General features: G+C 37.7%; 1 protein-coding gene across 1 annotated transcript; it reads right to left on the bottom strand.

The window, feature by feature from the left end:
• Positions 1-263: 263 nt before the first annotated feature.
• LOC138694661 (regucalcin-like) lies at positions 264-14525 on the bottom strand. The gene is made up of 6 exons (XM_069818617.1): positions 14394-14525; positions 9039-9220; positions 4290-4514; positions 2373-2591; positions 2106-2218; positions 264-736 (listed from the first exon to the last, which is right to left on the bottom strand). The coding sequence occupies exons 1-6, from the start codon at positions 14456-14458 to the stop codon at positions 497-499; spliced, it is 1044 nt and encodes a 347-aa protein (XP_069674718.1). The 5' UTR covers positions 14459-14525; the 3' UTR covers positions 264-496.
• Positions 14526-15181: the final 656 nt, after the last annotated feature.

The following is a 15181-nucleotide window of genomic DNA, read 5'->3' as shown; positions in this document are numbered from 1 at the left end:
TTAAGGCTAATCTAAGTCCTTTTCTACAATCTTCAGATCCTGAATTCGTTCATGAAGACTAGCCAGATGTTAAGAAACACTAGAATATATACTACATAAAATATTTAATTTGATTCTCCCAAAGAATCACATAGGGAAATTAAAATATAACATTTATTTTGAAACAATTTATTGTCAAAATTACCATAATATAAATTTAATAAGTTAACAATAAAATCATTATTGTATAATCTTTATAATTACGTATATAAATACATAGAAAAGCGTATATTATATTCAGTTTATAGCATTTTCTAAAAGTGTCAACATATAAATAAATAATATAAATATAATGTAACCAATATTTGTACGAGATGTACAGACAAATAAATAACATACATAATTTACGAGTGTTCGATAAGATGGTAATTATTCGATGCAGCTACAAATTCTTGCTGAAGACTGAGCTGAGATCTCTCAGGTAATACGTGATATTTCTGAAATAGATGAATCCAAATTATTCAATACGCACAACATTGTAAGCAGGCTTAAGGGCACGAACACCCAGTCCTCTGACAGCGAAGACAGAACCCGCAAGCGGTTGCTCTGCTAGCTCTTCCTCTGTGAGCTGATATCGAGAGGTGGTTACATACAGAACGTCCAAGTTCGGTCCTCCAAACATGACAGATGTGACTCTCGAAGCTGGTATGGCTACTTTTCTAATGAAAGAGCCTGAAACTGGGTCTATATTGATAACCTGTAACAAAATAGATAAACACACAGTTAGGACTTCATTATTCAATTATTTGATTATGCATTTATTTAATAATTCATTTATTTATTTTGAAGGAACGTCTAATATTCATCTAAAGCCAGATCTCGCACCTCGCAGTTATAGAAACCACTCACTATCTTTCGTGTAGTCCGGATTTTGCGAAGCGGGCCTCACACCTCGCAACTCGCATGCGTCGGTTCAGAAAATCCAGGGCTTTAGGATACACTGCTGCCCACTGAGTGACCGCCCTCAATTTCTATTTAGTGTCTTTCCTTGTCTATCAGAGGCCTCTGCGGTTTTACGGAATGTCTTTCTACAGAAAAATCTGTCCCTGTAGATGTGTCAATGAACTCTTGTCCGGCAATTTTTCTGGACCCTTTCAATCAGGAACAGAGCTTTTCTTTTGTGTCATAAATACATGTTATATGCAAGAGACTTGTGTAGACAGATAGGGTGTTCACGGCAAGGATCTCCAGCTAATGACAGGACATTACGTTGAAAATAGATACATTAAGTGTTACGAATAGTATTAGAGTCTTTACTTCAATTTCTTGAATCCCTCGTACACACAGACTGGAATGTTATGCAGAATGAAGTATTATCAAACGATGATTCGATTACTGCGGCCATTATTCTAGAGTTTGTGTGATGTTTTAATTTATTTCAAACGCTCGTCTGCTTATCATGTCCGAATATCCTTCAAACATTATTACGTGTGGCCTCATTGCCTACTTCGTTGTCTGCTTCGTTCGTCAGAAATATATAGGTCTACTGTTTAGTGAGATTTTGTCGCAGAGACGTCTGTCTGTAAAGCAAGGAACTTTCCCTGATCACATTTAACAGATTGATCAGCCTATTGCATTTTCAAGACAACTTTTATCAATTTCACTGTGCTGTCAATATCAACTGCAAAAGAAGTCATGTTATAACCCTGATGGAAATGCATGGAGTAATAGTGTTCGCGTAGGCTTCCGCGGCTGGTGTAAATGGTCGAAACGTCAGCCAATAACACAATAACAACGCGGTAGAAGCCCTGAAGCTTATCCACGCATGGAGTAATAGCTTGCAGTTGTACTTCCATCTAGCGGTCGTTACCAAAAAATTGATTTTCTACAGTGGCGATCCTAGTGGTTTTTCTCTTTTATATGTTGCTATTTTATAGCATGGGAATGGCCAATCTGATATAATATATTATGATCATGGGTAATAGGTAGCCGCAAATTCTGCCTGGAGATCCATTACCTCTGTTAACTATTATTTAAAGACAAATGCTTTGAAATGCATCATTTAATTGGTGTGTATATTGTAATCGTAATTTGAAGAAATTCATATTTCTTAAATATGTATTTACCTGACCTCCGTTGAAGCACGCAACCCACAGCGTTCCTTTATTATCCATTGTCATACCATCTGGAAATCCTGCAATGCCATTTTCTCTCAGGTTGAAGACTTTCCTTCGATTATCTGAAATGAAAATTTAAATAATTTAAAGTGAAAATTCATCGTGACCAAGTGAAATAAATATATTTAGGCCTTCACGGCGAATATAATCAGAATTAGACTTTTTAATTTTACACCGTGTCCTGGAATTTTCAACGTTTCAGAACTATAGACTCACAAATTTTTCCAAGTTCCATGTCATAATCAAAAACATCGACTTGGTATGTGGCCGTATCAATGTAGTATAGCAGAGAGCTGTCCTCGTTCCACACTAACCCATTGGAAATGCTGACATTTTTCACCTGAGCCGATGCATATGTATCATTACGATCCAAAAGGTAAAAAGAAGCTCGAAGTGGAAGAACATGGCCCACTTGAGGTTCAGGTCCGATCGTACCTGGAAAAAGAACGAAATGTCACTACAAAGTAATTAATATTTGAAATGGATATATTAGTAAATATATCTGAGAGTTTCTACTTACCATTCAGTATAGACTTAAATTATAATAAAATACTCATGGACTGTTCAGAAATAAATACCGGTAGTCATTGCTCTTAGGAATCACGAAGTTTACTCAGTGATTTATTAACAAAGTCCTTCCTTTCTGTTAAGACAATATTCGTCCTTTGCCATAAGATAGTAGATGCCAACTTTAAGAAAAACAATTGACACTCCAAGATTTCTTTCATGTAAATTGTATCAGCATGATCCTTATGGTCTTCATAGTTTTCAGTTTATTTTTATTTATTTACCCTATTACAGGCCAAATCAGCACAGAGAGTGACGTGAGGTTTAGGCTCCCACCTTTACAGAAAATCGGCATTAATAGTATCAGGAATGTATGTATGTATGTATGTATGTATGTATGTATGTATGTATGTATGTATGTATGTATGTATGTATGTATGTATGTATGTATGTATGTATGCATGCATGCATGCATGTATGTATGTATGTATGTATGTATGTATGTATGCATGCATGCATGTATGTATGTATGTATGTATGTTTGTATGTATGTATGTACGTAGGTACGTACGCACGCATGTATGTATGTATGCATGTATATGTGTGTATGTATGTACAGTTTATTTCTTTCTTTGGTTTTTACTTAGCAATCTTTTCAAGATATTTACGAAATGTATTATTTTATTATTAACCTTTTCTTTTACATCATTTCTGTAAATGTTACACCCTGTGTTATATTTTATAGGTATAAATGATGTAAATATGTAAAGAGCAATATTGTATCAATGTCATTCTATATGTATGTAAAAATTTGTGTAGTTGTACAGTAGTGGCAAAAAAAACCGGACCGACGGAATAATCAAAGTCCCCGAAATGAGCCACTGAGCATGCACGCCCGCATTCACAAGATAGCGAGTAATCTATTGAAATTGTTGTAGTTTCGACTGCTGATGTAGCCCATTTTGAAAGCCATTAGAAATAAGCTGGTAAAATTCATGTTTTGGGAATAATAAGTTAATTAAGTAGTAAAATATCGCTGCCCCAAACACCTGAGCCATTCAATGAAGACGAAAACAGTAACCAGCTGCGTGGCTGTAGTTCAACTGCACAGGTAGTTTTGGGTCCAAGTAATATGCATCTACGCTCTGGAGTGAACAAGGCTCTGAAATCAGCTACAAGGGTCGTTCCGGTTTTTTTTTTTTTTTTTTTTTTTTTTTTTTTTTTTTTTTTTTTTTTTTTTTTTTTTTTTTTCACTACCGTACTGTGCATACTTATGTTACTAGCTGTGGATTTACAAATTTCCCATTGGTCTTTCTTTTCCGAAAACGGGAATATTGCCTTGACGGCAAGTTTGTTTTCCTTTCTACTGTACCTTCCTATTTCTATAAGTAACTGTGCTTTGATGCGTTAATGACATTGCACCTGACTGGTCGTACTCTGTGTAGGGCGATAGCGATCGGTACGAAGTTCCTAGCTCTGTTTATAACACTGACAACACTACCCAAGTACTGTGTGTAAACTCCTTCACGCATTCATTATGCCCTTATTTATAAATGGAAAGCATTGTAGCCACAAAAAGCAATAGTAGTACTAGAGAGAAAATATTTCGAATATTTATCTACATACCTGCCCATAGACGACCCATAGCATCTGCTTTACCATCATTCCATCGATTACCGCACATTTTTGTCTCTACCGAGGTAATAACTGTGACATTGTGTCCGTTTGTTTCAGTGTCAAAAGTTGCATTTTCGTGGTTCCAGTTCAATAGTACAATATCGTGTCCTCTTGTTGTAATAAACTTCTGAGAATTGGATCCATTTAGTGGTATTACAATGCTCACAGCTCCTCCTGAAATTAAAAAGTTCATCTGAACAAGGCGTTCATATTTCATTGTGCTACTGTGATATAGCGGGTGATTCATAAGTAAGTGTAAATATTATATGAGTGTAATGTAGCAGTAAAAACAATTTAAAACGCCCTGTACCTAACAATTTTCCCTCTCTTTCTATTTTTCGCTATCTACACTAGTAATAAAGTTTGTCTATGGTTCTTCACTTTTGAATCACTCTGTATTATGAAGGATTGTAGGATTGGAAAGGAAGTCGGTGATGGCCCTTGTAATTGGTATCCCAGCATTCGCCAGGAGCACTTTGCAAACCCGTGTTTGCTGAAAATACAAGTCAGAGAACAAAATAATAATAATAATAATAATAATAATAATAATAATAATAATAATTCTTTAACATTTTAATATTAGCTGTCCACCACTTATATGAGTAAACATATAAGTATAATAAGTTACCCCTATCACAATGCAGACTACGATGGTCCATTGTGTAGAAGGATGTTAAGGTTCTCAGTTAATTTGGAACTTGCCTAACTACTGAGAACTCCTCAATCTGCTGATTTAAACCTGATTGAACATTTAAGTATGGGCTTATCTGAAGCCAAGGGTCTATAGCAAACATCTTTCGTCGACAAAAGAATTGAAAAGGAAGATTGTTACGGAATGGTAAAAAATCAGCCCTCAAAAGTGTTAACGCTTTGTAAGGTCACTGCAGCGAAAATGTGAAGCTGTTATTAAAGCCAAGGGCTACTAGGCTGTACAAAATACAGTATTAAAGATAAATGATATAGGTTATTTATTTTAATTATTAATTTATTTTTTTTCATTCTATCTGTATAAACAAGAATGTGACAAGAAAAGTACAATATTTTTTTGTTTATTTATACTTACATGTTAAATAATTATTGATTTCATTTACTTTTACATATTATGTAAATAAGTCTATCTTGAAAATTTTTGTTAAAGAAAAGTTTCAATTAGAGTAATTTTGGTATAAAATTATACTACTTTATTTATAAAATCCAAGTGCATGAATATCAAAATGACAGACTGTATGTACAGTCTTAGAAAAAAGTTTTGTCACACAGATACTTTGTAAGTCCTAGAAATGTGACAGTGCGCATGATCAGACATACAACAAAACAAAACTAATTTTATTACCTCAACTAGTCGTTCTCTTATGAACCAGGTCGCTCGTCTCCTCTGATCATACGCACTGCCTCTTTTCTGGGACTTATAAAGTATCTGTGTGACAAAACATTTTCTAAGACTGTACATAATTACTGTATAGCCTATACTTCAAATGTAAAGTGATTGCTGATTTACAAATAAGGTTAAATGCATAAAGTTTACATTAATTCTGATTGTATAAGCATTTATGCACTAAACTTAAATAATTTTTCTGTTTGTTAAATGTCACGCAGAAGGCCTGGGTTCGAGTCCCTGTAGACCTGAAATTTTTCATTGAAAAATCAATAGTGACACTTGTGGAGGACAAGATCGCAGTTGAGTTTTTTCTCGGGATTCTCTATTTTTCCCCATTTAGGCACCAACATCATTCCGTCGTTCTCCATTCCAACATCATCCCATAGTAGGCCTACTCCTAGATCGCCGAAAATTGATAACGCACGGAGGGGGCTGGCTAGGGACGAGCGGGATTGTCTGCTTCGAGACTGGATACTCAACGAACCTTAGTGTAGTCAGCTGGTGTGCGTTGGGAACGCGCCTAGTTGGAATCAGCGTATAAGTTCTCTCATGAGTAAGGAACGAAGTTTGGACACCAAAACATTGCCTAGAGGCGCCTACACTGGTTGTAGAATGACGTAAGTGGTTTGCTTTTCTGATGTACCTTCAGTTTCGTACGCAATATGAAAGACGTTGTGTGTCGGGAGCCCCATTCATTCGAAGTTAAATGGATGCGGGGGTTTTTTATTGTTTACTGCATTCTAATGGGTTGCTTCAACACAGCGTGCCTGTCTTCTGTTTGAAGAGTAAACATTTCGTAAGGAGGTCATTTGTGATCTATCTAGTCAAGGTACTGTGAAGATGCATTAAAATGCCACCAATAAAATCTGTAACTTTGCCTGTGTTTGTAAAAGACTTCGGAGAGAACTATTTTTCAATCAAGGAGGAAAATATATAATGTTATTAAGTTTGTAAGTTAGACATAAACGTTAATAAGAGTCGTGATTTAGAAAACCATAGTGACTAAAAGACATATCTAACATCGATTTCGTACCAGTTCACTTTTTAATATGACTTGTGCCTGATGATGGTATGTGTAAATATTCCGATTCATAAACTTGAGAATCCCCATTTTAAACACTTCATTGAAAAGTAACTTATGGGTGTTATGCATAGACATTTCTCTAGCGTGCTAAACTAGCCCCGGCTATCGACTGATTACTTATACAGAATTCATATCGTATCATATGGCTAACACTGGTTTATGAATACTTAAAACATTAGTTCGCTGATCATCCACCGGAAGCCAGCGCTAAGAATGTCTATGAATATGACCCTATAAGCCTAAGAAATTGCTGACTCCAACAATCATGCGTACACAATCCTACATATTCGAAACTCTGTGAAGTGCGATAATAACTAATAAGATTCGGATAAAGTAGCTGTATCAGGATAAGCATCCTTGGTCTCTGAGTTCTGTTTACAAATATTAACTAGTTGTCGCGTGTCCCCTAGCTGATCTACTTTTTCGAGTATAGCTTCGTTTCTTATGCTGTCTGTCCACTTCACACGTTCCCTTCTTCTCCAAATCCACATTTCGAATACTTCTATTCGCTTCTCTTCACTTCGTCGTAATGTCCATGTTTCTGCCCCATACAATGCCACACTCCATACAAAGCAATTCACTAGTCTCTTCCTTAGTTCTTTTTCCAGAGGTCAGCAGAAGATGCTCCTTTTTCTAATAAAAGCTTCCTTTGCCATTGCCATCCTCCTTTTGACTTCCTGACAGCAGCTCACCCCAAGTATTTGAAGTTGTCGACTTGTTCTACTGCCTCATTTACAATTTGTAAGTTTACCTTCTTTATTTTTCTTCCTATGACCATGGTCTTCGTCTTATTTGCATTTACCTTCATCCCATACTGTTCACAGCTGTCATTTAGCTCCTATTGCATATCCCTTAGTATCATCTCCTCTTCTGCTAACAAAGCCATATCATCAGCAAATCTTATACATTTTATTCTTCTTCCTCCTACTATCATTCCTCCCATGTTCTGAAAACAGTTCTTCACTAAATCCTCCAAATAGATGTTGAACAGGGTAGGTGATAAAGGGCATCCCTGAAGTACTTCTCTCCCTATTTCACTTCCTTCTGACATTTCTTCTCCTATTCTGATTTTGACTCGTTGTTTCATGTAAAGATTACTGAATGGTGAAATAATGGTGAAAAATTAAGAAAAACCTCTTACAAATTTATTGTGACTCTCTATTTAGACTGAACTCAAAAAGCTAATTCATTTATAATCCCATGACTTTTCAAGCTTTTGAGCTAATATGAACTAAAAATTTTGAAAACTTTGTCGCAAGGAGCCATTTTCGTGACGTCAATATAAAATATATTTTAAAAATACTTACTTACTTACTTACTTACAAATGGCTTTTAAGGAACCCGAAGGTTCATTGCCGCCCTTACATAAGCCCGCCATCTGTCCCTATCCTGTGCAAGATTAATCCAGTCTCTATCATCATATCCCACCTCCCTCAAATCATTTTAATATTATCTTCCCATCTACGTCTCGGCCTCCCTAAAGGTCTTTTTCCCTCTGGTCTCCCAACTAACGCTCTATATGCATTTCTGGATTCGCCCATACGTGCTACATGCCCTGCCCATCTCAACCGTCTGGATTTAATGTTCCTAATTATGTCAGCTGAAGAATACAATGCGTGAAGTTCTGCGTTGTGTAACTTTCTCCATTCTCCTGTAACTTCATCCCGCTTAGCCCCAAATATTTTCCTAAGCACCTTATTCTCAAACACCCTTAACCTATGTTCCTCTCTCAGAGTGAGAGTCCAAGTTTCACAACCATACAGAAGAACCGGTAATAAAATATAATTTCAAAATTATTAACCCTAATGGCACCAAATTTTGTAAATATGATAGTATTGTAGGCATGTTAGTGTAGTTTAAAATTAGTGAATTTTGATGAAAATTGTAGAAGTTTTATAAGTCACATAAGTGTCCCATTAAACTGATACTTTCCGAACGATATTGCGTTGAATTCCACCACTAGACAGTGAATACAAACTCGCTCCGCCTTGTCATGTCAATGACCCGTGGGGTTGATGGAAGGAATGAATGACGTAATACGGCTTGTGATGTATGCCACAACTGGCGCTCAGTTTTGCATCGCTGATCTAATAGTATAAAATAAAAACAACTATTCGACAGACTTTTACAGAAAATATAATAGACCTATAGCCTACATGTTACTGACATCTAGTAGTCTATTTTATACTAGAGAATTTTAAAATATAGTTTGAGGATTTGATGTACAAACACTCACCAAGTTTTGCATGAGTTACTCTCTTTGTGGCTGGATCGTATCTGTTAACTAGTTTACCCGCAATGTCAACGAAAAGAAGGGTCTGAGTTTCAATATCCCAATGTGGGCCTTCCCCATGCATAACTGGACTTGTAACCTGCGTAACAGTCGGCTCTGGATGAACTCTTCTTATGCAACATTGACTGAAACAATGAAAAATTACAATATCAACTAAATTTTTCACTATAAGTTGTGTAATAAAAAGTGAAACTTCCTCGAACCACTTAGAGTAGTAAAATAATATTCGCAGAAAAATTTTGTCGCTTAACGTAAATTATTGAAACATTGAATTTTGGAATGGAAGCACCTATCGACATCACTATAAATTAAATACTGAATGCATACTACAACAATTCCTACGGGTAAAAATTACGTGCACATTTATGCAAAATGCTTGTTATGTAATATAACATTCTGAAAATTTTTGAGAATGTGATTTTTTTTTTTTTTTGGTCGAGTATTTCGTATGAACATGACTGATAAATGCATATTTTAGTCATATACGTTGAACATATATTTTTTTCTTCCTACAAAAATGTGTAATTTTACAGAGCATCTTCATCATCACTATCATCACCACAGCTAGGAAGTTCGTACCAAAGCAGTAGATTTCAGTTACGTACAGCGAGGAGTATAGATGTCACCCGCGCCTCGCCCTCCTGCCGCTCACTACAGATGATACACAGTATGTTCACAAACAACGCAAAGTGGCATTCTGTGAAGTAGTGAATAGTTTGAAGAATATTGTTAATTTATATTAATATCTTAGGTTCTGAACAAAGTAAACTATTCTGTTATTATTGTGTTATTTACGTAATGTGAATATTATGCAAGCCACCGGCGTGGCTCAGGCGGTTAAGGCGCTTGCCTGCTAGTGTGAAGTTGAGTGCGGGCGCGGGTTCGATCCCCGCTTGGGCTGATTGCCTGGTTGGGCTTTTTTCCCAACCGTAAGGTGAATACCAGGTAATCTATGGCGAATCCTCGGCCTCATCTCGCTAAATACAATCTCGCTATCACTAATCCCATCGACGCTAAATAACCTAGTAGTTGATACAGCGTCGTTAAATAACCAACTAAAAAATATAACCTATATTATGCATGATTTCAAAAAAGTAAACTCATCTGTTACTAAGTAATTATGCAAACAGGCGTGTGTAACACGTTTATTTTTTTCCCGATTATTCTTCGTTAAATGTTGACGTCTCGTGCTACTATGCTATTCAATTCCGTTACAGTCCAAGTTCAACATCGGAATTACGATACGTACTTCCTAGCTGCCATTACAATAGAAACGAAACATTTTCTTGAAAACAATTTATTGTGGGTTTAATATTATGTGCCACACACGAGATACAATATTAGATTCACAGAGTAGTTGTTCACCTGATGATAGTAATAAATATTGTATCACATTTCAGATTTGCTTCAGTAACGTCTTGTAACGTAGAACGAATATTTTCAGAGTAAAAACATGTTTTTTTTTCTGAACCTGAAAGGAGTACGAGTAGGCCTATTTTTTAAGTAGGTTATTTTACGACACTTTATCAACATTTCAGGTTATTTAGCGTCTGAATGAGATGAAGGTGATAATGCCGGTGAAATGAGTCCGAGGTCCAGCACCGAAAGTTACCCAGCATTTGCTCATACTGGATTGAGGGAAAACCCCGGAAAAAACCTCAACCAGGTAACTTGTCCCGACCGGGAATCGAACCCGGGCCACCTGGTTTCGCGGCCAGACGCGCTGATCGTTACTCCACAGGTGTGGACGAATAGGCCTATTTCTTTTGATAAAATGTAAATGTTCATTGTTATTATAATGAGGCTAGAATCATAATTATATATTTTGTATGTTATTTTTATATGTATGAGTAAATTAATTTAGATTGGGATTTACGAACTTCATAATTACAAATTATTATTTTTATATTATTTTCTTGTTCTACGGCTGTGGACGATTGGAGCACATGTTTGGTTACCACCCGGCTGTACATGTTAGTCGTTCTGCTTCACTGACACAGAGAGACGCTCTATTACTTTTCATTCGGTGGAAATATAGTCTAAGCACACACAACTTAACAGTTTTTGTACCAACTTCCTAGCTCTAATCATCATCATCAAAATCCAAGAGAGACCATGACCTTCATCACAATTTTAAGCTAGCCTTATCTTCTGGCACGCATTTCCCTTTCCTTGCATACAAAACTCTAAGATGGTTTTGCATCTTCTTGCCATTATGGTCTTGCTCTTCTTCTGGCCTTCTGTGCCCGAGGCTGCAGGTTCTATCCCGGCCCAGGTCGTTGGCATTTAAGTGTGCTTAAAATGCGACAGGCTCATGTCAGTAGATTTACTGGCGTGTAAAAGAACTCCTGAAGGACAAAATTCGGCACATCGGCGACGCTGATATAACCTCGGCAGTTGCGAGCGTCGTTAAATAAAACAATTTACAATTTACATACGCTTTCCTCTTTCCGTTCCCTTCTATTGTATGTACCTATATGTCACAACTCGAAGGAACTGAACTGAACTATGTGAATGAAAATATATTAGTTTCACTCACCAGCAGGATGGAAAAAGAAATCAAAAGAAGAGTGACGCAAGCGTGGAAAGCCTTCTGGGCATTAAAATTCATACTACAAAACAAGTCACTAATTAGGAACCTCAGACTCCAAGCACTCACCACCTGTATCTTTCCAGTCCTTTTGTACGGCTGCCAAACGTGGGCCCTCACAGCTAGACAGAAAAACACCCTAGCAGTATGCCAAAGGGGAATGGAGAGGAAACTACTCGGCATATCTTTGAAGGACAGGATTAACAACAAGAGGTTGCAAGAAATCACATCCTCCAAGAACATAGTTCATGAAGCGGCAAGGATAAAATGGAGATGGGGAGGACATGTGGTAAGGCTGCAGGGGAATAGGTGGGCGCAAATAACAACTACTTGGGTCCCCTACCAAGGAAAGAGAAGACCGGGAAGGCCGAGAGTCAGATGGGCTGACTCCTTCAGGCAGCAGATCGGAACACACTGGTGCAGAGTAGCACAATGCAGGAGAGGATGGAAGGAGCTAGGACGACAGCTAGTTGAGTAGAGACAATGCATCCCCAAGGACAAAGTGATACATATCCTAATATGTTAATTTAGTGCGAATTAAACGTAGACCAATGAGTAGGAAATGAAATCACCTGTATGACAAAGCCTAAATATTCTAATGTGATAACTAACATGCAGAACAGACTAACAGCAATGAGTACAATCCTAAATGACAAAAGTGTTGAATATCTTAGTTATAATTAAGTGTCAAAGTGTTAATATTTAGTCATAATTGTCGATGTGTAGTACACAACTCCGCCCACGTGGACTAGCTCGACACGTGAGCAAAACGGAGCCCTAGCTTTCCCTCTTGCAGGAGGCCTTAGCCCTTCTAAGGGACAATAATAGGCTATTTCATTTCATTTCATTTCATATGTCACAGACATTGTATCCTTTTGCTTTTCGGATCGAACAGTTTCATTCGTCCTAACTTTCTATCCTCCATTTTCAAACTTGTTGTTGTTACACGGTGGTCAGACCTTCAGTGTGTCACGCAGGCGGTCCGAGTTCGAGTCCCGGTCAGATCTGAGATTTTTCATTGACAAATCGATAATGACACTTGTGGCGGACAAGGTCACAGTTGAGTTTTTCTTGGGCTTCTTCTGTTTCCCCATATTAGGCATCTCCATCATTCCGTCAACATTTCTCCATTTCGTCATCATTCCATAGCATTCCCCGAACGCCGTCTGGCGACGCACGGACGGGACTGGCCTAGGGACGAGGAGGGTTGCCTGCTCGAAGCCTGGGTACGCAGCGAACCTTAGTGTAGTCAGCCGGTGTGGGTTTGGGAATGCGTCTAGCTCGAAGGTTAGCGCAATAGCTATACTGTATTGTAAAAGGTCGTAGCGGTGGGTCGTAGTGCCCTCGTCCCGAAATTCCATTCCATTCTATGACCATGCTTTGAAGAAGATGACAATAATGATAATGATAATGGTGTTGATAATGACAATTTTCGTGAGGGGCTACATCCTGTAGATCAGCGGTCATCAGCACAGTGCACCCTCGGTCTAGCGTCTCTACCCGCGGATGAGAGATACACTATAGTCGCGTCGCTGTTATTTCCGGCGTGACCCCTCCTCTTTGCTTATGCCTTAGAAAGTGAAGGCTCTATAAAGTTTAGGTAGGTAGTATCGTTCGCCATGTTTGTTCTTTCGTGCCGAACTACCCCACGAGGAATATATTTGCCGCGCCGTTAAACATTATCATGTCATAGTTCCTATGATAAATCAAACGCACTGTACTTGAGCAAATAATTGAGCGGCAAATAACGTCCTCGTGTGCTTTCTGCGAACGCCAACGAAAGAACAAAAATGGCGAGCGATTATATTAAGTATTTATCGAGCCTTAGGAAGTGCATAACGTCATCAGCAGCGAATGACAAGACGCACACGCTTAAATGTAGCCGATCTGCAACGTGATTGGCTACCGGAAATAAGAACGACGGGACTATAGCTTTGCTGGTGGATATGCAGTATCCTTCTCCCTTCTGCACGATGGAGCTGGCCTGCACGATGCACGGCCACAAAAGAGATTCACAGGACAAGTCCAAGGGAAAGGACAAACATTCAGCCCCATGGAATGGAGATAAGTTAATTTCCCGCACACACGAGGAATTGAATGACGGACCACTTGGTTGGCAAGCTCATCCATTGATAATTATGACCAGGCTTAGAATCCGAGACAACTTAAGAATGAAGTGAAATTAACAGTGCAACGGAGTATAGATGGACTGAGGTGGAGCGGTGAGTTTTGTTTACCTGTGCGTTAGTATACAATCCGGTTCGTGATCAGAGGTACAGTATTCTTCCGTCTCTCCCTACGAAACGAACTCAGGCCATCACAGTGCATTTTCAATAGGTCTATATTGTGAATAGTTTTATCGAACTACCTGTAGTTGCAAATATGTAGGCTACTACATGGTTGTTCATTGTAACGCTAACGACTTCAACGTCGCCGAGGGACATGGAAACTTGTGAGGTATGTATCCCACTTCATTTTCCACCGTCACTGGATTGTAGGCCTACTATTAACAGTAGAATATAAATATAACGAAGCACATTGACGTCGTTGTTTACATTCACAGTATGTATGTCTACTATGTTCAAGGAACTCTATAGTCAAGTTGTACGTACTTTCGTTGCTAAAGTGTCCCGGATCCTAAGCCTGATTGTGACATTGATTTTAATTTGATTTTGATAATGTATTTGATAATAATTGATGAAACTTACCAAACTCGTAACGCCATGATTTCGAAAAGAAATGTAATAACAATAGATCTCATTAATTGCACCATGATGAACTTAATAATTTTCTGTCACTTTGTGTTAAAACTGCCAGCTTTTGTCTACACCTCAGCAAGGAATAAAATGTAACAGTTTTCCAGCACTGTATTTATTGTGCAATTACGACAGCAAGCTGTGTGTTAAAATCACGCGTAACGGCAATAAAGAGAAAATTATTTTCACGCGTCTCATTTATTACTTACGTCACAAACATGCTCATCCGGATACAAAGGAACAAACTTGCGTGGGTAAACTTAAAATAAAGCTGTACTTCCATCGAAGTGGACGCGATAATGCGATGTAATCACCTTTCAACAGTAGGATGTCCAGTAGATATTCAATGGCATGCCTTCTCCTTTGGAATTCCCAAAATTTACTCTACTATATATAAATTCCTTAAAGTTTGCGGAAAATCAGCCTAAACAGTGCAGTTAAAAATTTTGCTATCCATCGATTTCCTGTTAAACTTTACGACTGATAAGTTATTTACTTTAAAACTTACTGTTACGTAATGCAATGATAATACTATTACGTAATAATCCAGTATGAATAGAATAAAAAGCACGACATCCTGGAGACCAGAAATAGATGACAGAGACCGACGACCTTAGTTATTTTATTTTCCTGGTTATTTTCAGGTTATCAGGAAAGTATTTTTAAACGAGTTGTTGCCACTTATTTTCAAATACAAATATAGTTACACAAAAACTTATTAAATCCGTGGCGCGACATGC

The sequence above is a fragment of the Periplaneta americana genome, chromosome 2 (assembly GCF_040183065.1).
Source record: "Periplaneta americana isolate PAMFEO1 chromosome 2, P.americana_PAMFEO1_priV1, whole genome shotgun sequence".
Taxonomy (NCBI): domain Eukaryota; kingdom Metazoa; phylum Arthropoda; class Insecta; order Blattodea; family Blattidae; genus Periplaneta; species Periplaneta americana.
The sequence above is the reverse complement of the archived record's forward strand: the minus strand, read 5'-3'. Positions and strand labels throughout refer to the sequence as shown.

Excerpts from the sequence above, each read along its gene's own strand:
- LOC138694661 (XM_069818617.1), bottom strand. The coding sequence starts at position 14,458 with ATGGTGCAATTAATGAGATCTATTGTTATTACATTTCTTTTCGAAATC. Across the intron at positions 2,219-2,372 it reads CATGGAACTTGGAAAAATTT|ATAATCGAAGGAAAGTCTTC; the intron begins GTGAGTCTATAG and ends TTTTCATTTCAG. Across the intron at positions 737-2,105 it reads CGTGCTTCAACGGAGGTCAG|GTTATCAATATAGACCCAGT; the intron begins GTAAATACATAT and ends ATTTTGTTACAG.